Raw genomic sequence first — 24,829 nt, forward strand, 5'->3', positions numbered from 1 at the left:
AAATATTTTAAATCCAGGCTACTCTCTTAGATACAATGTTTAGAACAGTTGTATAGCAAAACAATCTTAAATAAACATTTCCCAAAACTTAAATACACAACTTAGGAACAATGGATCTGTACCAAAAAAGTTACATTAAAAAAAGTGTAAGAATCACGAAATTAGAACTAATCTATACTTAAGAGGTTCAAAATGATTTGTAAGCAACCTATATTATTTAGGTAAAGTTGAGTGTTTTAGAGTAATGTTTACTAAGTCAGTTCTCACTACAGTTCATGCCTATTTAAAATTCTATCTTTAAAGATACGTAAACTGATTTTATTGTTCCTTACCACAATTAGACTCATTGAAGAGCTCAAACTAAAGCAACAGCATTTTTCTTAGCATGCACACACAAAATAATCTATCATTTAGTCATCTCATTATGTTTTCACTTTTAAAGACTGATCAAACTGTCTCAAAAATATTGGAGAACATTTCCTCTACTTTGATGACACATTTATGCAACTCAGGTAGCATTTTTATATCAATATCCTTTTCTTGAATGTTTTAATACCAGATTTAAAAGAAACGTATGTAAAGATAAATGAGGCAGATTCAAGTGTGTTAAGTCATCCATATCACATGCAAAAACAAAAACTTATAAGTTTAAATGTGTTTGTCCCCAAAATAAACGTGCAAGTACCCTACACTGAAGATGATTTGACTACCTTAGCCTTTTGTGAAAATACAAAGCTAAATTCTTTCTGATGGCCCACGATGAAAATAATCTAGAATTCTATAAATTTTTAAAAGCATTTTCTATAGTCTTTAAGCATAATTTGTGGTGGTAATACTTACATCCTAAAACAGAGGCACAGGATTGAGAATTTAAATCTTTTTCTGGGTGATTAGTTTTTCTTAAAGGTAATATTGATGTCATAATTGCTGTATCAGCATATTTGTAAAAATAGCCACTAAATACTAATTCACAGGTATATTTAATGCACATATAAATCCTACGTTAAAAGTATAAATGAGAGGAAATATAGCATAGTTCTAGGATTTCTAAATTGCTGACCATCAAAAAGTAAACCACCCTCTTTAAGACTTAACAGAACTTTAAAAAAAATTGCTTCAACATATGAATTTAAGACTTTACTTTATTCAGCAAAATCATTTATTTACACAATGGGGAATGCTGGTTTGATTTTGTCAATGAAATAAAAACAAATTGAACAAAGACAATACTGAACTGTATGTATATTTTGTATTAGAGCTGACCAACTGTTTCCTTACCTGTATCAGGAACACCAAGAGCAACAGTATCATGAGGACACTGGCTTAACAATACACCACATAGGTCCAGCAACACCCTGGGAGCTTCCAATGCAATTACTAACTTTTTATTTTTTTATAAATATATAAAAAAACAAAAAGTCAGCAAAACCAGCATTATGATGTAGTAAACAGAGTATAACTCTGAAGTCCACGGGTCAGTAAAAGCCTTATCAGACCATCTATAGTTTATAAAGTGATCTGTTCTTCAGACCACTGATATAGAATCCAAACAGGTGAAAAATATATCGCTTTTTAGAAGACGACAATGGTCTGATAAGGATTTGACTTAATGGAAGTTAAGGGGGGAAAAAAGGAATTACAGAGCATAGCCCCTATTAGAACAAGCTAACTTTCCAGATTTTCCAAATTAAAAAAAAAACAAAAACAAAAAAAACAAAAAACAAAAAAAAAACCACTTCAACATGAAGCTACAATACAAAGTTTTCCCATTTTTCTTTGTAAAAAGTTCAGAGTTTGCAATTTAATCCTGGGTTTTTAATGAGAAGGACAGTTTGGGCCTGGACTTCCCCTTGCCCAGGATCATTTTTTGTTCTTCTTTTTGTTGACGTTGTCGCTCTTGTTCTAGTTTCATCCTTTCCTCATGAATCTTTCTTTGTTCTTCAACAATTCTCAACTGTTCTTCAGCCTGGAAGTTAAAAGTGAAAATTAGAAATTTCCATGAATTTCATGTCTTCTCTTAGTAGGTATTTGGGAAATCAGGTGAGAACTAACAATAATAGAAATATACAATAGTATGTTTAATAAAACTTGCTTAAGGTCATATAAAAAGTGAGAGATAAAATATTGAGAAGTTAGAAAAGAACTCCTTATTAATTATTTCTGTATTTTCTGATGGTGTTATGAAAAATATATGAAGAAACTTTGAAAATGGAAAGAAATTTCTACAAATCATGTCTTGAAATCAGTCTAGATTTTGTCCTGTTACCTAATTTCATCTACACTTTCAGTACATCAGATTAACAAACTGTCAATTACAAACCAAAGCATGGATTTATTCAACAGTATGTTATCTACCAATTACTATAACTAGATTTATAATTAGAAAGGAATACAAAAATTATAGGAAAAATCCCCATTGGGACATTATGTTAATGTACAGCCAATTAATACTAAAGACCCCCTTCTCCTCTCCCCAGAGAAAAATATTAGGAAACCCTTTTCGACTTGGCAGACCTTAAAATGCTATCTAATTTCAAAGGAACCCTAGCATAACTCCTGCAGTGCAGTGCATTCATCTTCTTTAGTCTCAAGCAACCAACTCCTTCCAATAGTCTCTACAGATTTCTCCTCTTTACCAAGAAAATGCAGGCCATTCTCATGAATGAACTCCTTTATCAAGTCTCTTTCTTGCCTACCAATGTTACCATGCCCACCTCTTTAATTCACAACCCAGTGCAAGTTTACTCCTCTTTTCCAGGGGACATTAGGCAAATTGTGGAGATTCGGTTGTCACAACTGGGAAAGTGGCTCCTGGCATCTAGGGGATACAGGACAGGCATGCTGCTAGATACCCTACAATGCATAGGACAGCCCCCCACAACAAAGAATTATCTAACCCCAAATGTTAATAGTGCCAAGGTTGAGAAAATCTGCTCTAACGCTTGAATTTTTAATGTTACCACTGAGTTGTCCCTTTTTTCTTATTTGTCCTTGATCTTAAAACATTCACTGCATCCTTTGAATGGCTTCCTAGTCTCACTCAAACTCAAATTTAAAGGAGTCATTACTTCCATCTCCATTATTTTACTGAAATTATTTTTTAGATAGTCAAAACTAACAGTGAGTTTAGTGACCTCTTCATTCTTCTGTTCACTTGAACCTGAGTCTCCTGTTTGTCTGCACTGAAAGGTTCAGGCACAGAAAATGTGACTGAATTACAGGCTTTATAAGAAAGGGATGGAGCTAGGAAAGGGATGGACTCTGCTTTGTAACACAGGACATTTAAATTTTCTCTTGGGGGTAGGAAAATCCCCAATTTTTAAATACGTAATTAACACAAAGAGGTTTGTTTTATTTTTCACTTTAATACACGGGTGGTGTTGGTGGTGCCAGACTAAAGGGTAGAAGATACATAGTGCAGGGGGGTGAGGAGTGGAGGGTGGCACAAATCCAGTAATCAAGCAAGGTCAGAGGTGAAAATTAAAAATAGTGGGACCAAGATGGAAAAGTAGATTTCATATATTTCTAAGCCTTTGTATACTCATAAAGTGGAAAATCCAACACAGAGCTGGATTTTATCCTCTATCTTCAGAAATATGTCTTCTATCTTTTAGATTTTTTTCTTAAGTTACATTTCCAGCTGGCTACCGGACACTACCTGGGAGACTTCTGAGTACTTTCAAAATTCAACACATTCAAGACATAAATTCCTCTAACCTAATCCTAAAATACATCAATCCTTTCTACCTTCCCTACTGCCATCCATATCCTATAGCTTTACTTTGTCTCCTCCCTCTGCCCTGACACAACCAAATAGTCATCAAGTGTGTTAATCTCCCTTTATATTCTCTCATCTAGAGCTCCTTTTCCATTTCCATCGCCACCATACCAGTTCAGGGCCCCACATCTCTTACAAACCTTAAATGATTTCCCAGTTTCCAGTCTCGCCCTTTGATACATCCTACACACAATGCTGCAAGTCTCACCTTTCTAGAGCATTGATTATTCTCTCATGCCCTCAAACCTTCAATGATTTTCATTGTGCACAGAATATGGCTTAACTTCTTAAATTAGCATACTATTTAGGATTTTCTATTATCTCTCTCCAACTTTTTTTCTACTAAAATACTCTTAAATTATCTTATCTTGCCTCCCCTCTCTCGTGTTCAGGCCATTTTTCTCTTAGTAAAATCCTACCTGTAAATCAAAATCCATTTCAAATCACCACTCTCTTGCTGACTTTCACTGATAATTACACGAGGAAGAATTATCTGCTTTTGATCATCTTTAGTGAAATCAATGTCAATTACTTTATCCCCCGTTTTAATAAATCATCACACATTCAGGGTTAAGAGCTTGGCATGTACAACCGAATTAAGGTATAATAAAAACTCTTAGTGTATGTGCATGTGCTTGGGAAATGCTTACTAACATAAACACCCAGGCTCACTTTTCCCTAAGGTTCTAATTCAGCCCCTAGGAAGGCAGATTAGAATTCTAGGGGAGCGAATGATTTGAACATCACCTCAACCCATAAGAGAAATCTAACTAAAATTATAGACATTTTTTCCCTTATCATATCAATGGAAATCCAATAGTATAGTACCAAATACTATTTTACGAAGAGTATTTTGACAGTATCTACTAAAATTACATTTTCATAATACTATTACCTAGCAATTTATTTTCTCTAGAAAGATTTCTCTCTTATTCTATAAATGAACTTGTACACATGCAAAACCGAACAAGGTTATTTATTGCAAATATAGTTGGTAAGACTGAAAAACCCAAATATTCACAAATGAGACTATTAAATTATAGATCTATAAAACAAAATACTATTAGCTGTTTAAAAAAAAGGATCCCCTATATATGGAAATGGAAAAACCTCCAAGTTATACTGTTAAGTGAGAAAAGCAAAGTATGAAATACTACGTATCATATGCTACTTTTGCGGAAAAAAGGGGGAGAAAAAAATCTGCCTAAATATGTATTTTACACTCTGGAAAATAAAAAACATAACTGAATATACCTTTTGGTGATGGGAATGGGAAGTGGATGGATGGGGGAAAAGTAGAGGGACTTCACTGTTTTTCTAAAAAAATTTGAATCATGAGATCACATTACCAAATCAAAAAATTAAAAACAAGACTGTTAAAATAACTTTCTTCCCAGACAAAACTTTTATTCAATGGCACCAAAGTTACCTTTACATTGAAAAGGAAAAAGAAGAGTTTCAGTTTCATTTAGGTCTACAAATATAGGAGATAAAAGTATGGCTGTCTAGAGGGGGAGCTATAACTTCTCTAGGACTATAGGTAACAGCGGTATCCCCAGTGTTAAGCATATTGTGTATTGGAAGTACTTAATGATGGAGTAACTTTTAAAAAAGAATTGAACAGGTGAATATCCTGTCTTTACATATAAGTATTTTGTTCTATTATAGTTTTAAATTAAGTTTAAAACTATAAATATACTTTTTTTATAGTTTTAAATTAAGCATAAATGTTATTTAATTATACCTCAGCAAAAAAAAAAAAAAAAAAAAAAAGACTAGTCGAGCAAAAACCAAAACCATTTCTCATTTTAATATAGTGGCTCTCGTGATGAAAAATTGGTTTCTTGCCCATTTATGTGTGGTATGACCCCACACCCTACTTGTTAGGTATTCTTCTAAAACCTGACCTCCCTCTGCAGTAAATGTCTGACACGCTATTTCCTTTCTGATGACCCCATTTGCTGGAGAATATCCATCAGTCCTTAGTAAACTATGTATAAGTGAAATTTTCTAAAGTTATTCATGTACAAGGTAAAAGAATAACCTCTCCCAGGGGCCCATGGCAATTTACTTATTCTAACAGTTACATCCTTAGGGTATATACTATCATTATGGGATACCATTAGCTACCATCTAGAGAATTCATACCACCACCTAACCCACCCCTCCTAGCCCCCTTTCTTCTCAATTTAATTCCCCTTTTGTTACGTATAGAACCTTAAATATATTTTTGAAAATGCAATGTTAGATAACATCTGAGATTTCATGTTATCTAAAGTGGAGACAATTGCTTCATAAAGAACCAAACTAACATAGTTGGGCATGGTATGGAATATTGGGTACAAAAGCACTGTCGTACAGAACTCTTGGAGAGACTGCCCTGTAACAGACAAAAAAGATATCTAATAACTTCAGGATTTTATCATTCATGTCCTAAAATTTCACAAAAACCTGTACTCACTAGATGTGGTTCTTTTAATCTTCTGTACCCTAACTTCATTCTGTTCTTTCAGGTCAGTTCTTTTGTCTTGGTCATTCATTCCCTTTCATTAAGTTCTCCTTAAATGCCTGGTGATCCCTGGCTGGTTAGCTTGATTACGTCAGGTCTTCTCTGGTTCAGACAACACTTTCCTTCCCTTCCTTTTTTGTCTTCTTCCTCCCTCTGTATACCCTTACCACTCACCTAGTTTACCTAGTCTCCCTTTATAGTTTCTACTGCCACCTTACCAATTCGAGCCCCTATCCTTTGATTGGCCTCAGTGGCTTTCTTGTTTCCAGTCTCTGTCCTTCAAGCCACCTACACAATGTCAATACATTAACATCCAGAAAGTTTTTTTTTTAATAGTCACTCAGAACGCATTAATCTTAAATCAACTTTTTATCTTATCAACTGGGAATAAGTCTCTCATTGATTGAAAATCCTCACTTAACTCTTTCACCATTTCATTTCAAATTAAAATACTTAATTGGCATTTACATTTGGTGCCATGCCATATTTTTCTGTCTCTTAAAATGTATAAATCTATCACTATTAGCTATTTTAAGTACTGTGCTGTTCCAATTTATGTATCTTCACTCTACTATAAATGTCCCATTCTCTTTACAAGTATGTTAGTTTCCTGTAACTGGTGAAACAAACTAACACAAACCAGATAAAAATTTATTCTGGAGGCAAGAAGTCCAAAATGAGTACAACTGAAACAAAATAAAGGTTCTGAGTAAGCCACATTCTTTTCGAAGGCTCTTGGAATCTGTTCCTTGCCTCTTCCAGCTTCTGATGGTGGCCAGGGTTTCTTGGCTTGCAGAAATATCACTCAAATCTTCAAGGACATGTTCTGTCCTTCGTATCACTTTTCCCTATGTGAGCGGTATCTGTTGGGAGACTTGACAGCCTTTCATCATTATGTCCTCTCTCTGTTCCTTTCAGTCCAAGTTGGCAGTGTTTCTTCTGATATAACATCCTCAAAAACACTGGGTCTCCCATGTATGTCAGGCCATTATACCAGAGGCTCCTTTAGACATTCTTGGATAATCTCATCTAATCCTGATTTTGCTCAAGTGGTTGAGGAAACCTGAATCATGTGCATAATCTCTTCAGCATTAGCAAAAGGTTGTCCAGCCATACCCTTGGCCTTCTTTTCAAAGAAAATTTTTCGAACAGTGAACCTCCTAATTTAGCATCTTTTATAATCTAGATAGGCTGAAAATTTCCCCAAACGTCAAGCGCTCATTCCTTTTTACTTATCAGTTTTTTCCTCAACTTATCTCTTATCAAATTTTACTATAAACAAGAACAAACCAGACTTCACCTTCAACACTTAGAAACATCTTCAGCTAAATATTCAAGTTCATCACTTAAAAGTTCTGCCTCCCATATAACTGTAGAACACAATTCAGACGGGTTTTCTACCACTATATAACAAGGACCTCCTCCCTGCCCTCCAGTTTCCGATATCATGTTCCTCATCTGCTTCTGAATCCTAACCAGAAGCCCTCTGACATCCATATTTCTTCTACCAGCAGGCTTTTTAAAGTAATCTAGGCATTTTCTATCATGTGCATCAAAATTCCTCCAGCTTCTATCCACTGTCCAATTCCAAAACCACTTATACATTTTTAAGTATTAACAAATTATCACAAACTATGTAGCTCAAAGACAACATAAAATTATTCTGGAGGACATAAGTGTGAAATCAGTATCACTGAACCAAAATCAAGGTGTCAGCAGGGGCCTGTTCCCTCTGGAGGCTCATGGGGAGAGTCTGTTCCAGCTCCTGGTGGCTGCCAGGGTTCTTTGGCTTCGGACCACATCACTCCAATCTTCAAGGCCAGAATCTTCAAATCTCTCTGTTCTGTCTTTGGCATCTCCCTGTATGTTGTATGGTAAATTTCCTTCTGCCACCCTCTTACTGTGTTTCCCCGAAAATAAGACCTAGCCAGACAATCAGCGCTAATGTGTCTTTTGGAGCAAAAATACAAGACCCAGTCTTATATTACGTTAGAAATACCTGGTCTTAAGTTTACTATAAGACCAGGTCTTATATTAATTTTTTCTCCAAAAGACGCATTAGAGCTGATTGTCCGGCTAGGTCTTATTTTCGGGGAAACAAGGTACAAGGATACGTGTAATAATCCAGGATAAATGCCTCATCTCAAGATCCCTAACTTAATCACTTCTGTAAAGACACTTTTTGGGGGCCACATAAGGTAACATTCACAGGTCTGGGGATTAGTACTTAAAAATTTAAGTACTATTTTTTAACATTTAAGAAAAATAAAAATTCTCCATTGTACTAAAAATAGCCTTTTAAATATTTGAAGATACTTGTGCATTGCCAGTACTAATCCAAGAACTAGCAACCAAGCTGCCAAAAAAGCCAAGTCAAGCCACATTTAGATGAATTCTGATTTGACTTTATAAATCAAGTATGCCTATTGCCAATTTTTTGCCTCCTTATGGACAGATAACATCAAATACCTTGATAAACAATAGTCTAGAGCACTTAGCATGATTCTCATATGAGAGAGAACATGTAGCTAGGCTAATGAATTCCTTATTAGCTATTACTGGGATTAATCTTTGAACTTCAGCCACAAGGATCTACTTATAAGTTAGACAAAGTGTGGTTTAAATTTACTTTCTTCATTAATATTTTTATGTGATCATAAAAATGATATACATTACCTATAGAAAATGTAGAAACTGAAGAAAAGTATAAAGTTACATATATGTCTACCAATTAGAAATAACTGTTCTTAGCACTTTGGCATATTTTCCCATCTATAAAATGTACAAATATATTTTTCAAATTAGCAGGATAATACTGTATTTCAGCTATTTCCTCCCTGTATTAGCAAATACTTCATGATTACAGAAAAACCCAATGTATGTGTTATAATTTATCTAAAAACCTAGGAAATTTTCGTAATTCTAAATATGGGGAGAATATTTTTGTGTGTAAATTTATTTGTATCTGATTAAGTGTCCATGAGATATATTCTTAGAAGTAGAATTACCTTAAGGTTCCTTACATTTACTGATTTACTGTTATTTTCTAAAATGGTCATATCCATTTAAACTCCCAGGATCGCTATATAAAAGGACTCTATACCACATCCTTGCCAACACTTGGTGCTAATGAAAAAAGTCTTTTCTCATTTGGTATTTAGTATTAGAGAAAAAGAAAGGGGGGCATTTGTTTTCCTATTGAGGTTGGGATATATTTTCAGGAAATTATTATAGCTACTTGTCATTCTACTTGTGTGTATTTCCTCTTTTACAGCTCTCACTCTTTTTTTCCCTATTAGGGAGTTGGTCTTCATTTTTTTGTAAGATACTGACTGCTGTATTATTCTTTCATGGTTAGAATGTTTAAGAAATCTCCCTCAGGGTACTTTATTCCGTCTTCAATCTGCTTTCAAAACCTCACCTCCCATTACTACCACACAAACTTCTTAAACACATAAAGTTGGTTTACTATAAGTGCGACTACCTTTTCCCACTAGCCTGAGAGATCCCACACACTCTTGCCTTTACTCTAATTCAATTTCCTGAAAGGCCTTTGACCTGCTTCTTTCTCACAACTCATGTCCGCAACCTAAATTCAATTTCTAACTACCCATCAAGACCCAGCTTAGGTGCATCTCTTCCACAAAGGCTCCCAGGGCACTTATGTCAATTATCTCACACCCATACCACTGACCAAATATTTCTTGGAGCTGTCCTTGTCTCCACAATCAACACATTGAATTCTTTAAGAGAATTTAATGTCCGATCTATTTTTATCTCCAAATTGTTTTTCAAACCTCTTAGTTTCTCAATATAGATTATGCGAATAGTTAAGCTTGGCCAATCTGTCTTCTTTCCTCATGAGAAAGCATCCCAATTCTTCTTGCTTTATATGTAGAACAATGAGCATTTCTAGCATATTTATTATGTCATGAAGCATTAAATAGAACTGTTGGTTCAATAAGATAAACTACCACTACTAACATACCAAGTCCCGTGCTATCTACAACACTATTATATTCCCCTTCCTTTCTTATTTTAATGCGGCTTTCAATATATTTTATGTAATATTTCTTAATAAACATGTATAAAGATTAACGAGCTATGCTCAAAAAATTGAGAGGAAGAGAAAAGGACAACAAAAATGAAAAAAACCTCAGTATGTGCCTTGCATCTTTATACAATAACATTTTTTTGTCTCTTGCACAGAGGATATTCTACTTTCCCTATAAGCATATTACTATCAAAAAATTTTCTCCAACATCAACAATAGTTTCTTATGCTTCTAACTTTACTAAACACAAGAAGCAAATTAGTTAATTATGCCCAAATTCTCACCAAAATTTTTCAAATGCAAACTTCTTTTTCCTTAAGATTATCTTTTCACCTAAGTTTTATCAATAACAGGAAATCAGAATAGTGTCACTGCAGTCCATTAGGTCAATCTCAAATGTTCTAGAACAGTGCTAATCTAAGTACAGCTCATGGACCAGTGACAGTGCAAACGAACAGATCCACAACAAGGTATGTAAATGTTTTAGAAGCTTTTATAAAGATTTTGGCCTCATTTTTCTAATAATTCATCTTAATTTTGCAAAAGTAGAAGTCTGAGACAAACTGTAATTACAGTACAGAACAAAACCCGGCCAATTATCACCACTTGAGAAGCACTGCTCTATAACAGAAAATTGTATTTTTATGGTTCAAAAGAGACTACCAGAGGAATATAAAGAGGCCAAGCTGTCCCTTGGCACTTAGATACACCCACCCTAGGGTCAGAAGGGATCAAGATCTCGGCAGGGCATACTAAGTTTTAGAAGTCACTATACGGCATTCCAGCCTACCCAACTGAACTCACTATACTATCCAATCTCTTGTTATGTCTTAACACGTTGCATACGGTGGGGTTTAAATCCCTCATACCCCTCTGTTCCGGCAGGTTTTTAAAAGAAATTACTTTAAAATGCACTCTTCTCTTTAAAGCGTAAATGCTTCTATGTCATTTATTATTTTTCTATAAATAATAGATTCTACAAATAAATTATTCTATAAATAATTATTCTACAAATAATTCAATAAAATATGCAAAGTAAAAAGAGTCAACAGTTAAAAACGAGACTTCTCGTTATCCGTCCTTAACGCATGGCTCAGAAAAAAACGAAGATTCTCGTGATCCATACGCAACGTGTTAACAGAAATGCTATCTTACCTGCTTGGTAATTTTGCGTCAATGTTTTAAATACCAATTATAGCATTCCTCTCTTCTGGAAATATCCATGCCTTACACACCAGACTGTATTTACCTTTCAAAGCTCAACATGCAAAACTCAAATTAAGATTCACACTTTCTATCTTACTTCCTCTTACCTATACTGAGATTTTCTCCTTACATGTAATCACTAAATAAGCATTCTCACATACTTATTAAAGAGCATGTAGTAATACATCTTATAATGACTCTATCCATTTTACTCAGAGCTTTTTCTACCTAAGCATATATTAAGGCCTTCATTGAAAAAGCAGGATTACGCCTTCCCCTTCCATGATGGCCTTTGAAATAACCAGGACAGTGATTAAGAATTCACTGTGTCATTCTAAGTTGCTTAGGTATTTCCAATATTGGCTCTTTCTGGGATACACTATCTCTTAAAAGATCACACTCTAGAACCAACTACCCCCCTAGTTTAAACTTTTTTACATTCATATAACTATAGACACATTATCTATGGTCCTCCTTCACTCCCAGTCTCAACGGGATCCGCTGTTAATAACTTAGAGCCTCTCAGATGTTCTTCTGTGCCTTTATAAACAGTCGCAGAATTTGACTTTTCTAAACGACTTAACTGGAGCTCATAATTTGCTTTTTTCCCTCTAGTCATCAGTATGGCTTAACAGCAAATGTCTTCCTATGGCTGTATTCTCAACACATTGCTAAATAGACAGAACTTTTCTAGATGTCTAGAACCAAGTCCCTTCTGGGTCATGTCTTTATTCCTGGGCAATGAATAGTACTAACCACCCATCCTAAGTAAATTTCCTTCCATCTCTGACTTAGTCTTACGTTGAAGTATTACAGAATTCCTATAAGCCATCTTCATGGGGAAAAGGTATTTTTCCTTATATAATAATGCCTGACTATCCTCCTTTGTTTTTTGGATTAATTACATCCACAGTCCTTTAATTCTAGCTTTTCCCTTCATCATAGTTTTTTTTCTATTTTTAAAAGATCACTTCAATATTCTTGTATTAACTTCTTTATTAAAACTTAAAAATGGCTCTACATCACCTTTTACATCTCTATACCATCCTATAATTAGTAAGTCTCTGTATTTCTTGTTAGATTGTAAACTTGGAATAGGAAAAAGTATCTGGTACACTTACTATCAAATATACACTATCTACTCATTCCATCTAGTAACTGGCAATAAGGCAACTAATGCAAAGTGAAATGCTGCTTATACTTTGGTTTAAATGCTTCCAAGCTTTTGTTTTTGCTTTTTTTTTTTTCCCAGCACAGAAGTGTTAATGAGGTTAGGATAGAAAACAATTGGGGATAAAGACTGTTCAATTTCCCCTCAGGAAACCTATTTTAAATCACTGCAAATTTTGAAATTTTCTTCAGATTAACTAGAATTTCTGAATTGCCTCCCAACAGATTATTGGGGAACACAGCAGCTAAAATCTAGTCAACTATTTCACTCCTGCCTCAAATCCCTTAAAATGGCCCAGAGAACTCTAAAAATAATTACAGAGCACGAAATCATTCCACAAAATTCAAAGAAAAAAACCAAATAAAATATTATTCACATATGCTTTATACATACCAGTTTGGCTTGTGCTTCTGCAATTTTTCGGTTATTCTCTTCCAGTATTCGCTCTAGTTCCTCACGTTTTGCACGTTCTTCCTCCTAAAGGGGAGGACATGTTAAGATGTTAGAAAAATAAAATGTTTATTTTTATTGATAAATATTTACTAATCTTCCTCTGAACTTTTTTGATCTGACTTACAGGGTAGCTTTACAGCAACCTTCTGTCTGACAAATGATAAACTGTGCAGCCACTAAAATTTGTTTCTAACACTATATTTCATCAAGCACCCCTCCCAGTCCAAACAGCAACCGACTAAACCCTCCCTAATTGATAGTTTCCTGGCAATTATTACTAATACTTTAATATCACACAAATCAACAAGGACAACTACAAAACTGGATAGTATTTATCAAATTAAAAAAATAATATAAAATATAAATAAAGTGAATATTTGTCTCACCAATTATGTATACCTACGTATTCTTTACCTATACTCCTTTAATCAGCATTAAAAGTTGAATATTTACTGTCTTGTCCAGTGTCCTGCAGAGTGTGCTCCTCGGCTGCCATACGCGCCAGCTTCCTCTTTAAAATGATTTGTACTGTTAGCTTGGCAATACCTGCATCAGCAGCTCAACCATTTATAAAGAAACAACATACAAGGAAGGCTGAGCTGAGGAATGCAGATGTTTATGGTAAGAAGGAACAAAAAATGTAATTCATCATTCCTAAGGCAAACAATTAATAAGAAAAATACATTTACTGTTAGTGAAAAATACAAATGGTAATCCATACTTCATGGAACTAAGGGCTTCTTCCATGGGGAAAATGGACTTAACATTCAGATGTTGACAATTTCTAAAGGCAGCTTATCTTGTCATCTACAGTCTGAACTGAAATTCAGGAATCCAGGGGGTGCATGGTCAGGAAATAAAATTCTGTAATTTATTTTTTCTTGGAGAATTTAATGAGATTTTATAATGCAAACTATATGAAGATTGCTTGATGGTTTGGGCAGTGTTCAGATCACAGCATACATAGTCAAATGATTTTAATATTTGGAAAGACTGTCAGAGGGTTGTGTCCGTGTAAAAAAAAATTGTTAATATGAAACAAAAAGCACATGAAGAGAAAAAAATCTTCCTATGATTAATAACTCGCTACAAGACAGCACCATTACTCCAAAAATATCTTCATTATTAAAAGCGCTGATATACAAATTTTATACATTCAATTACATAGTCTGATATCCACCAAACATAGACATGTATATCTAATTAAAGACAGCACAAGGGAAAATACATTTGAAAAGCTAAGCTTACTGGAAAACAGACATTAATGTCAACTTGTCCACAATAATGCCAAGATTAAAAATGACAATGAGTCATGTAATTTAAATTCAAAATACAACTATAGGATTTCCTGTGGTACACAGCAATGGAGTTCATATGCATTATGCAAACTATATTGAGGGACACTCAGTGCTTTAAAGTCATTTGCCTTGAGTGTTTCAGCAACTTTGAACAAGTTTTAGGATCCTGGAGTAATCAGTGCAAATAAGCCATAAAGCTTCAGTAGCAAATTACTGTCTCACAGAAAGACATTTTCAACTTCTGCTCCAGCTGCTGATAAAACAAATCTGTGTTTAGCTTGACTCCAGACAAGGACAACCTGTTCCTTCATAACTCTCTAGAGAAAAAAAGGAGTTGTTAGTAGATACTAAAAAAGTGGATGAATAATCTGGACATTTTTCCTAAACAGATTCTTTGAAAACACATCAGGAAAATGGAGGGCTTTATGATCAGAATGCTAGAATTAGTCCATTGTGTTGAAGCAGAATTTGGGGTAAAGGGTGAGGGATAAAAGAAGGAAAAAAAGAGCAAGAAAACCTATTCATCAAAAGCAGGTGCTTTTGTCACTCAATGTTAGGCCCTGCTCTTTTCACTCTGACTGAAGGCAAAAAGCCTCTCACAGTCTAGGTAGTAAGAGTGATAAACAGAAAATACATAACCACAGGTGGATTTTTAACCTTTTCCCTTTACCACTCCCTGTGTCCCCCCACCTTCCCAAAGGAGAATGTAAGTCCTGCAGCCATGGCAAAAGTTTCAAACACTTCTCAAATACGTAAGCCAGTTCCATTAAATCAAAGTGTCCTTGAATATGTTTTATAAAAATAACTTTTAAATATCAGTCAGGACTTCTGAATAGGCTAAAAAATTAACTTTCACAGCAATGTTAAGTTTAGATGAGAAAGGAATTAGTCTGTATTCCATCTCTTTCTGAACTGAGCAGGAGGCACACCCGACACTGAAAGTTTTGCCATGGACTGTCTCTACTTTCCAAACGACCGAGCGTTACCTCTCTGGCTTTTTGTGCTGCAAGTTCAGCTTGTCTCTGTCGCTCGAGTTCTTCGAGCAACTGCTTTTCCATGATGCGCTTGGCTTCTTCCACCCTTCGGAGAACTTCTCGTTCAATTTCATCCTTCCTTTTCTCCAATTCTTCCTCTACCCTTTTTGCTACCAATTCTTCCACTCTTCGTGCTGTTTCTTCCTCGATGAGTTTTTCTTCTATTTCCTGCTGCCGACTAGCAAACAAAGTGGAAAAAATGACTTAGATAATATAAGAAATAAACCTAAAAATCGAAACCAGTTATAAATTTGTAAAACACTGAGCCTTATATATTTCTATGATTTTACAATTCATTTTCATGTAACATTCAAGGAAATGATACCAAGGTATTAAATGATACAGAAATTCAAATAAATATAAAATCATGTTTCTCTTCTCTATTGCTTTCTGAATACAAAAACTAATACAAACAGCTTAATTCATCAGTTTTAATTTAGGAATGTAGGGCAAATCTGAAACAGGAAATCTATTCTTATCAGTTTTATAATGAAAAAACAAGCTGTTAAATATATGGATTTGCTCACTTGCCAATCCATCCAGTCTAAGGGTTGAACTACAGAGAAGTCAGGAACAACCATGATGTAGCAAGCAATTAGACCAGCTAAATTAATTTTCCCCTTCCTTACCCCCAAACAATGTCCGAATGCAGACTCAGAGACTCAAGCTGCTAAGGCATTAGTTGTATAGCTTTTAGTGAAAATAAGACCACCTTATTTGGGTTCTGAATTTTATACACTTTATTGTACTTTTTCATTATTTAATGCTCAATTAAAAGCTCTTGTAGAGATGAGAGTAGATGAAAAAATATATTTATCATCAGTTCTATTAAAAAATCCAATGAAGCACAATACTGTTTTAATTATTTTAACCTCATTTAGATATTAACTAGCTTTACTCAAAATAAAATTTTGTGCTGAAAATATTGACATTTTCAAGGCATTACAGTGGAAACCTTGCACATTTTATACCACTGTACAACTGATACTTAATATGAGCAACTCACATGTGTCTAGTATGAAGATCAGTATGAAGAAAAATACAAAAGGTCTCATTTTTGTTTGATTTTAATTGACAATATTTTAAGATTGGGAATATATTAAAATTAATTTTACTAGTTTCTTTTTTTAATAAAGATTTTATAGTTTCTAAGTGACCATTAAAACACCCAATCCACGTCAACTCAACTCTATTTTGGGGGGTAATTCAATTCCCATTCAAGTGCTTTCATTTTCAACTATTACTTATGTATCTAACATTCTGATTCATTTCAGAATGAATCATTTAAAATCTACATTTAAAATCTCTACACATTTCTGTCAAGGAGATAGTAGCTACTTGAAAAAGCATTTCATTTAGATTCTAGATATCTGGAATACCCATTCTGAAGACTGTTGCTTGTTTCTTAAATATCTCCTCTCTTACACACTATTAATGACTTTCATTTTAAGAAGAGATACAAAAGCCTAACATGCTCTAACTTCCAATAAAATATAGCATTAGGCTAGTTTCAATAGGCTTTCTAGCAATTCAATAAAAGAGAACAGATACCCACCCCAACATTAAAAATGAATAGCCAGGGATATCAAAAGGACATAATCAGGCAGCGATTTCAATGGAAATTAAGCTACATTTCAAATAGAAAAATTGTGTTTATCTTCTTCATCCAGAAAGAGAGAGAAATAAGAAATGAAACAAGACTGACAACTGCTGAATCTGAGTGATGGGTAGGTATACTAGGATTATACTTTCTGTACTTTTGCACAAGTTGGCAAGTTTTCATAATGCAGTTTTAAAAGTATACACACCCCCAAACATACTTTTGCTAGTTGGTTTTTATGAAATTAGTAAATGTAGAGAAGCCTAAGAAGAATATTTTAAAATTTCAAAAATGGTACAACTCAACTCTTTAAAACAGAACAATGTAAAAGTTGTAATTAAAACTTTCCACATAAAGTAAAAAAGAGGTAAAAGAATGGGGTGAGGCTTTAGGTTAGCTTATCTGTAGAAAAGTAGCCGAATTAGGAATTTGGTAAAGATCTAAGAGACCTTATACATATTCAGGGTTTTTGTAACCAGTCCCTAAGTAATAGCAATAGCACTATTGCTAATGGGGCCACATTTCCACAGCTAAGCAAACAAGGAGAAAAGGAGCCTAGTAAATTCATGACTTACAGCAAAAGCCAGATCAACGTGGTGTTAGCTCCCCATGTCTCTGCTCCCACTGATGGACACCAAACTACAGGGGCCAAGTGACAGGCAGTGCAAGCACAGGCAGTGGACTGCTTTGCTGATCAAGAGTCAATTCTAACTACAGCTCAGCAGTTTTTATAGTCTGAAGGGGAGGGCAAGTGGAAAGTCCCAAGCTCAACTGAAACAAGGAGGATGAGAAATGGCCTACCAGAGTTTCTCACAAGGCTGCTTATCTCTCTCTTCCTGAAGGAACCACAGGGCAGCCCCCTATGACTATAATTAAGCCTTGCTGCTGTGTCCTACATGGAGACAGGCAAGGTCAGGGTACCACAGCAGAACTGTTCCCTTACAAGGATTATCAAGAATGTAATTTGTGGTGTTGCTGTTATTCCTGGTAGGTTAAAACTGGTACTGCAGTAAATCAGAAATAAATTTTAAATCAAATTTTAGATCCAGTGCTGAAAAAGTTAAAGTTCAATATTGTTTAATTCCCCTTCCCACAGACACTAAATTCAGAAAACAAATGGTCATGTGTGCAACTGAATTAAGCATGAGTTAATCTTTATTGATGATAAATTTATTATAATTAATGATAAAGCAGCTATTAGGCTAACTTTCATATGAGGCATTGAAAATTTCTTTGGGAGAAAAAAGAATCCTTTTGGTCAGTCATTAGCTAATCTTTCAAAAGATGTATCATCGAATATCATGGCCTCTCCATGCCTTAAAAACTTTTACCACAGGAGTTGTCACTGTCTTGAAGTTCTTTTATCTCTCTAATCCTTTCCTCAGGCTCTTCTGCTGAATCCATTGACTTGCCAAAACTCTGTGCCACTGATGAAAGGGCTGAATCAAAATCTTCAAGTTTTTCAATGGAAATGGTGTAACATCAGGTCTCCATTTTCTCCAGGCTCTCAGGTATTTTAAACACTAGTCACAATCAACTTTAAAATGGCAACTATTAAAACAAGACAGCAAGGGCCCAACACAATAGCAATGTTAAAAGAGTGTATGACTTTGTACAGAGCAACTTGCAATATTATTTTAAGTCTTTATAACATACGAGTATGAAGTCAACCCTAGGAGCTTACTTCTAGGAACTGCTTCATACTATCAGCAAACATCAGTTACTCAGTACTGAATAGGTACCAAATACTCTGCCAACAGCTTTATACATTATTTCATCATTTATATCTTTGATGGTTCCTGAGGTGAAGCAGTTTACTTACTCACTGGGCTCACTCTTGGTTGCTGAGAGATGACTCTCAAAACTAAGGATCTTAAAGCACTATTCTACCCTTCATTGGTTCTCCAGGACAAATGTGAGAGGCAAAGACATGCACAAGGAGTTAAATACCAAAATTATTTTTAGAAATTCATAAAATTCTTATCACCAACTAGATTTTATGTTCTGATATTCTGGCTCAAAACCCTAACCTCCCCCCAAATACATAGCTGTCTACTAAATTTGCTCATAAAAGCTGCTTTTTTGCTCTAACAAGCTCCTCAAGCATTCTTTCAAAAAAAAAAAAAATCACTCATATAGATTCCAGGTTCAGTTTAGATATTCAATTTAGAAGGCTCTTGATCTGTCATGCAGTTGAACACTAAGCATATTTGAACCTAGCTATCACAGGCTAAAATAAATTTCTACACCATTAACACTTTCCTGATTTGCTGTGAGTCATTTTAAGCAGCCCACTTTTTCAACAGTTAATACAATATGCATAAAGCATCTCAAAGAAATATATATGAACATGGTAAGAAGGGTGCAGGGGAAGGGGAGAGAGGGAACCACACTAAATGGGGCACAGGAAGGAGGGAGAGGCTTTTGAACTGAATTTTGAACCATATGAATTAACTATTCAAAATGAGAAAATTTTTTATTTTTTATTTTAAGGTCTGCCTTTTACTGTATTAAGATTATAACTTGTAAGATCACTTCTTAAATTCATCAGGTTCAATCTGGCTGCATGTACATAAATTAAACATTAGTTATTGAGGCCTATTATATGCCAAACATTGTCTAAATACTTCAAATGCACTACATGTATTTCTAATCTTCACAATAAGCAAGACAGGTATCTCCATTTCACAGATAAATCAAGCTCACAGGTAGGTGATTTATTTAAGACCTCAGAATTGTAAATGGCAAAGCAATCTGGTTTCCAGTCTTACTACAGACTTTTTAATTAGGCCCAACAGAAGATTCTAACTTGGCTGTCTCTCTGATCTCACACTGGACCTCTTGAAGGTACACTTGACACTAGGCATTCTTCTGGTACCTTTTCTCTGCTTCTACCATGTGCTGGTCTTCCTCCATCCAACTGTAAATAGGAACATTCCCTAAGGTTCTTTCAGTCCCTGGAACCAACTGCTCTTCTCTACCCACTCTCCCGGTGTCATTTTGTCTACTCTCAAGGTTTGCCCCAGGCTTGTCCCCCATACCAACCTTAGGTAAACTCCAAAAAATTAGTGTTCACAGTGGAAATTCCCTTTGAATTTCCCCTCTCCCCTATCCACTGGGTTTCTGACATTTTAACCAGTGTCTGACACACAGTAGTTACTTAAACATTTGATGGTTGAGATGTAATAGCCACAATATAAAAACATGACAGCCAACATTAATGCTTTTTGTCCCTTGTTTCACATCCAATTTTATTTGTTCTAAACGGTTTGTACATCTGTTCCTCTTTTCCATTCTAACAACTGCTCCCACATTACTCCAGTATGGACTTAATGTAAATGTAACGAGTTCTATCCTTATACAGCGGGGAAGTTTAAAAACAAAACAAAAAACACTCCCACATTTACCTGCTTAAATTAAAGCCTTTTCTGTTTTTAGGATGAAATCCAATCTCCTTAATACGGCATACAATATCTTCCCATGATTCCCAGCCTCTATTTTACATCTCTAATAACTCTGTGACATTGACACTTGTAGTACTTCATATTTCAATAACATTCACCTTTTTACCATTCTGCCCCTCCTCACTTTATTCAGGAAGGGGTAGAGGGGACTCTCCTTTCGTCCACATACGAATATATATCCTCCTATGCCTAAGCTAGACAGTCTCTTCTTTTATCTGCCACCCACTTAAGAGAACAGGTGTTTTACCCATCCAAGAGGCTTCCTTTCTACACTCACATCACCATCACTGAATCACACTGCAATTAGTACTTACCTACCTATCTCTATCTGTCTTCAAGCTAGATCAAGATCTTGGAGAGGGTTCAATCACCTTTATATTAACAGCACCTAGCACAGTACTTGGCACATTAAATGCTCAATAAATATTTGTTGAATGAACTAACCAACAGGGATTTGTAGACATATGACTTCTTCCAATTCTCATGGCTCCAAAACCTAGGTCTTTCCATTGTTTCCTTTGCATTATTTCTAAGGCATTAGACCCACATTAAGTAGTGCCTGCTGCAGGGCACACAGAAATTCAATGTGCAGGTGGCTGTTAGCTCTGCCCCCTCCTTCCTTTGTAAGTACTAATGGTAGTTTGCTTTTTCTATCAATTGGAACTACGTAGCTGCTCTATTCTCTCATTTTCATCCCTGGATTTCTTCTCTGCTCTTAACGCGCAGCTTGCTAAATGGCTCTAATTATTCTCCACATACCACATTTCCTTTCACTTTTCCTACAAGTCTTAGCTTTCTAGTGAATGGCAAATCATCACTCTTTGGAGGGCTCCTTTGTTTTCACATGGAAAAATTATCTCAGAGATATCTTAATTTTTAAAAAAATGTCCATCTGTTGGTAGTTATTTGAGAGTAACATCTTTTAAGTTAATCTTATTCCAGACCAAAACAACTGGATTCTATGTAATAATGGTTTGTTGTGAAACAACTACTTGTACTTCGTGTGTGTGCGCGTAATTGACACTTCTAAGGAAAGATGAAAGTGTTGTGCATGTTTTAAAGGGATGCAGCAAAATACCTCTCCAGGTATTGCTTCCACTATAATATTTATTAGTTAGTGCTCCAGTCTCCTACCTCTACATAACTTTGCTCTTAGAAACAAACTCTGCTGGAAAATCTACAGAGTACAAACCTAACTGCAGAAAAAATGTAAACCCCTAGATATTTCAGTACACGTATATTTATCTCAGGAAAATTCTAAATTAAGTTTTTCCAGCCTCATGAGCACTTTCTAAACATGCAATGAAGAACTGAGGAAGATAGCTGGTTAAATAGGGGAAGTGCACACGTTTGTCTAACCGTATCTTTCAATAGGTCTGTGGGGAAGGAATATTCAGAGTAGAATAACATGGTCTTAAACCAAACACTATATTTTAAATTCAAAAGTTCTTTAGTTTGGAATTATTTACACCTACTTTTGAGAGGTGGCTCTTTTCAGAAATACATTTTACCCAAACAGTATGTCAAATTAGGAACCCGTGACTCTGATTTTCGTTATGTAGAAGTCTGCATGTAAATAACACAAAAATAAAAGCGAATGTTCAAGTGTCTAAGTATAGAAGGGGGAACGAGTATCAGGATTGCACCAAAGTTTGCTACATAAGACTATAATCAATATTAATTAAAAGTAAAATGAGTAGGCTTTGGGATGGTGGTTAGAAAGGTGAATTCAGGCGTCAAAACTCATCGTACTGTACACTTAAGGTTTGTGCATTTTGTTTTTACGCCTCAAAAAACAAAACAAAACTGAGGAGGCCCGAGAAAACTGACCGAGACATAATTTTAACAAGAATACATTAAAATGCATTTTTGGGTATATACTGTCGGAGCACCTAAAGTGCCTTATTCCTGAGAAGCCCAGTCCCAAATTCAAGCTGCAATACACGAACACTCTGGCCAGCTGCGATTAGCATCCCACCGGTTAATTCCTTTCTGCTCTTCTCCAGCGGGCCTGCAAATACTCTCCAGACACGTCTTCAGACTGGCTAATTCTTCGCCCCTGCGCCGACGCAGCTCTCCAACCCACTCTGAACTCCACCCCCTACTTCCGGCACTCTCCTCCCCTCTCGCGCCAAAATCGCTTTCTCCCCTCTAAACCTTTGCAGCTCAAGCTCCACGATTATCCTTCCCAACCAACTCGTGGGTCTGTCCTGCCGGAGGCTTTCCACACGCCCTTGCCGCAGCCTCTCGCGCGGGTTCCCGCGTCCCCATTCCCCACTCCCCCCACCCCCCAGCTTGCCGCCCGGCCCCCGCCCCTCCCCCGCGGGCGCTCACATTTTTCGCTGCCGCTCGAACTCCGCTTTCTTCTCCTCCTCCTCTCGCTTCTGCTTCTCGTCCAGGCTGCTGCGCTTGCTCACCGTGCGCCCGAAGATGTCGATGCGGTCGGGCGGGGACGAGGCGCGCTCCCGGTCCCGCTCGCGCCGGGATACGGCCGTGTTAGTGGAACGCGAGCGGGACCGCGACTCCCGCCGCCGGTTCCGTTTACTTTCCCGGGATTTGGAGCGCTTCCGCACGCGCTCCTTGTCCCGGGACCGCGACCGGGACCGGCTCCGCTTCTTGTTGTGTTTGCTGCTCTTGGTGTGTTTGGAGCGGGACGAGCTCCGGCTCCGAGACCGGCCCATCCTTCCGGGGGACGCTGTGACTAACCGCTGGCCTCGGGCCCCGCACGCGCCTGGCTGCTCTCGCCTCCACCTCCAGACGCAGGCTGGCCGTCCTGTTGAAGCCGGGGGCAGGAAAACTGTCAGCCAGCTGATTTTCTGTCACTCTCTGAGGTAGACCGCCGCCACGAAGACCACCTCCAACGAGCAGGCCGCAACACCAGGAGTTGCTAAGATGGCAGCCGGGGCTGCACCGGCCGCCCTTCCCACAATGCCTCGCGCGGAACGCGCCGTCGCGCGAGCCCCGCCCCCGACGATCGTTGCCGAAGGCGAGACGAGCGCTTCCGAAGGTGTTCGGCACCTTCCGCCAGTCCCCGCGCCAGCCTGCGGCGTGGGAGCTGGAGGCCCTCGTTTCTGCTTTAGGGCCTTTTGCTCTCTGATAACGTGTTTGGTGCGAACGAAGTCTTGCCTCGCCACGAACTAACTGCTTCATTTTCTAGGAGCTGGTTTTGTCAGGCGGCCTTAAATTATGTCAGAGTGACCCTGACCGGATCACTTGCCTCTCTGCTTAGCTTCCTCATTTGTGCAATGGCGATAACCACATTTTATTAGGCGCTTGTGAAGCTTACAAGAGATAAAGTAGGCTTTGATAAGTGGAAGCCAATGCTTAACATAGGGCTTCGTGTGCCAGGCGTTGTTTTAAGTGCATTGCACTTATTAACTGGTGTTTTAATTCTCATTTTAGTGATGGGGACGCTGAGGTCAGAGGATAAAGAAGTTGCGTGGTCACACAGCTAGCAGGTGGCAGAGCAGAAGTGTGTATGTTGCAAAGCCCCTGCACATAACTGATAAGCCCACCAAATCTTAGCCAGGACAGCTGTGACCCTATATGGTAACAACAAACTATTGCTGTCAAGCACCCAAAATAAAAGACGGCATTACTATTCATAGATGATGGGAAACCTTGAAAATCTAGGTGCCTCAATCTTAAAACTGAGTTCAGTAAAAGGCTGGAATGATGCCCAGCTAATGTTAAAGATAGTTATTTCCAGTTAGTTGGTATATGGTTTCCTGGAACACCACAAACTGGTGGTATAAGGAAACAGGAACTTAATTCACTTAACAGCTCTGGAGTCCAGAAGTCCAAAATAAAAGATGTCAGCAAGGTTGGTTCTTCAGGAGGCTGTAAGGGAGAATCTGTTCCATGCATCTCTTAACTTCTGGTGGTTGCTGGCAATCCTTGGCATTCCTTGACGTCCCCTGGTTTCCAATCTAGTCTCTGTATTCCCATGGCAGTTACTGTGTCTGTCCTCGTTGTTTCATGATGCTGATGATTAAATTAGGACCCACCCTAATCATTATGAACTCATCTTTCTTAATTACATCTGCAAAGACCTTATTTCCAAATAAGGTTACATGTGTGGGTCACATGAATTTTTTTTTTTGGGGGGGATACTGTTCAATCAACTACAGTTGAATCTTTTAAAAAACTTTTTCTTAGTATTTTTCTGCATGTCATTAATTCTTTATAATAAGTATATGATATTTTACAAAACTAATAAAGGGATGTTTCTTTTAAACAGTACATGAATGTGAGAAACATCA

At 36.7% G+C, this 24,829-nt stretch overlaps 1 protein-coding gene across 2 annotated transcripts; it reads right to left on the bottom strand.

The window, feature by feature from the left end:
- Positions 1 to 1,124: 1,124 nt before the first annotated feature.
- Positions 1,125 to 23,500, bottom strand: ARGLU1 (arginine and glutamate rich 1). Of its 2 annotated transcripts, none has more exons than XR_012495488.1 (4): positions 22,902 to 23,500; positions 13,625 to 15,681; positions 13,112 to 13,195; positions 1,125 to 1,966 (listed from the first exon to the last, which is right to left on the bottom strand). XR_012495488.1 is itself a non-coding variant. In XM_019731057.2 (4 exons), the coding sequence occupies exons 1-4, from the start codon at positions 23,246 to 23,248 to the stop codon at positions 1,802 to 1,804; spliced, it is 822 nt and encodes a 273-aa protein (XP_019586616.1). In that variant the 5' UTR covers positions 23,249 to 23,500; the 3' UTR covers positions 1,125 to 1,801. The 2 variants fall into 2 exon arrangements, 1 of the variants encoding a protein (XP_019586616.1); XM_019731057.2 differs by having other exon boundaries at positions 15,456 to 15,681.
- Positions 23,501 to 24,829: the final 1,329 nt, after the last annotated feature.

The sequence above is a fragment of the Rhinolophus sinicus genome, linkage group LG04 (assembly GCF_036562045.2).
Source record: "Rhinolophus sinicus isolate RSC01 linkage group LG04, ASM3656204v1, whole genome shotgun sequence".
Lineage (NCBI taxonomy): Eukaryota > Metazoa > Chordata > Mammalia > Chiroptera > Rhinolophidae > Rhinolophus > Rhinolophus sinicus.

Bases quoted from the DNA above. Each gene is read 5' to 3' on its own strand.
- ARGLU1 (XM_019731057.2), bottom strand. From the start codon at position 23,248: ATGGGCCGGTCTCGGAGCCGGAGCTCGTCCCGCTCCAAACACACCAAG. The intron at 15,682-22,901 runs GTGAGCGCCCGC...TTTGTTTGCTAG, and splicing joins TTCGAGCGGCAGCGAAAAAT to TCGGCAGCAGGAAATAGAAG. The intron at 1,967-13,111 runs GTATGTATAAAG...TTTAACTTCCAG, and splicing joins CAGAAGCACAAGCCAAACTG to GCTGAAGAACAGTTGAGAAT.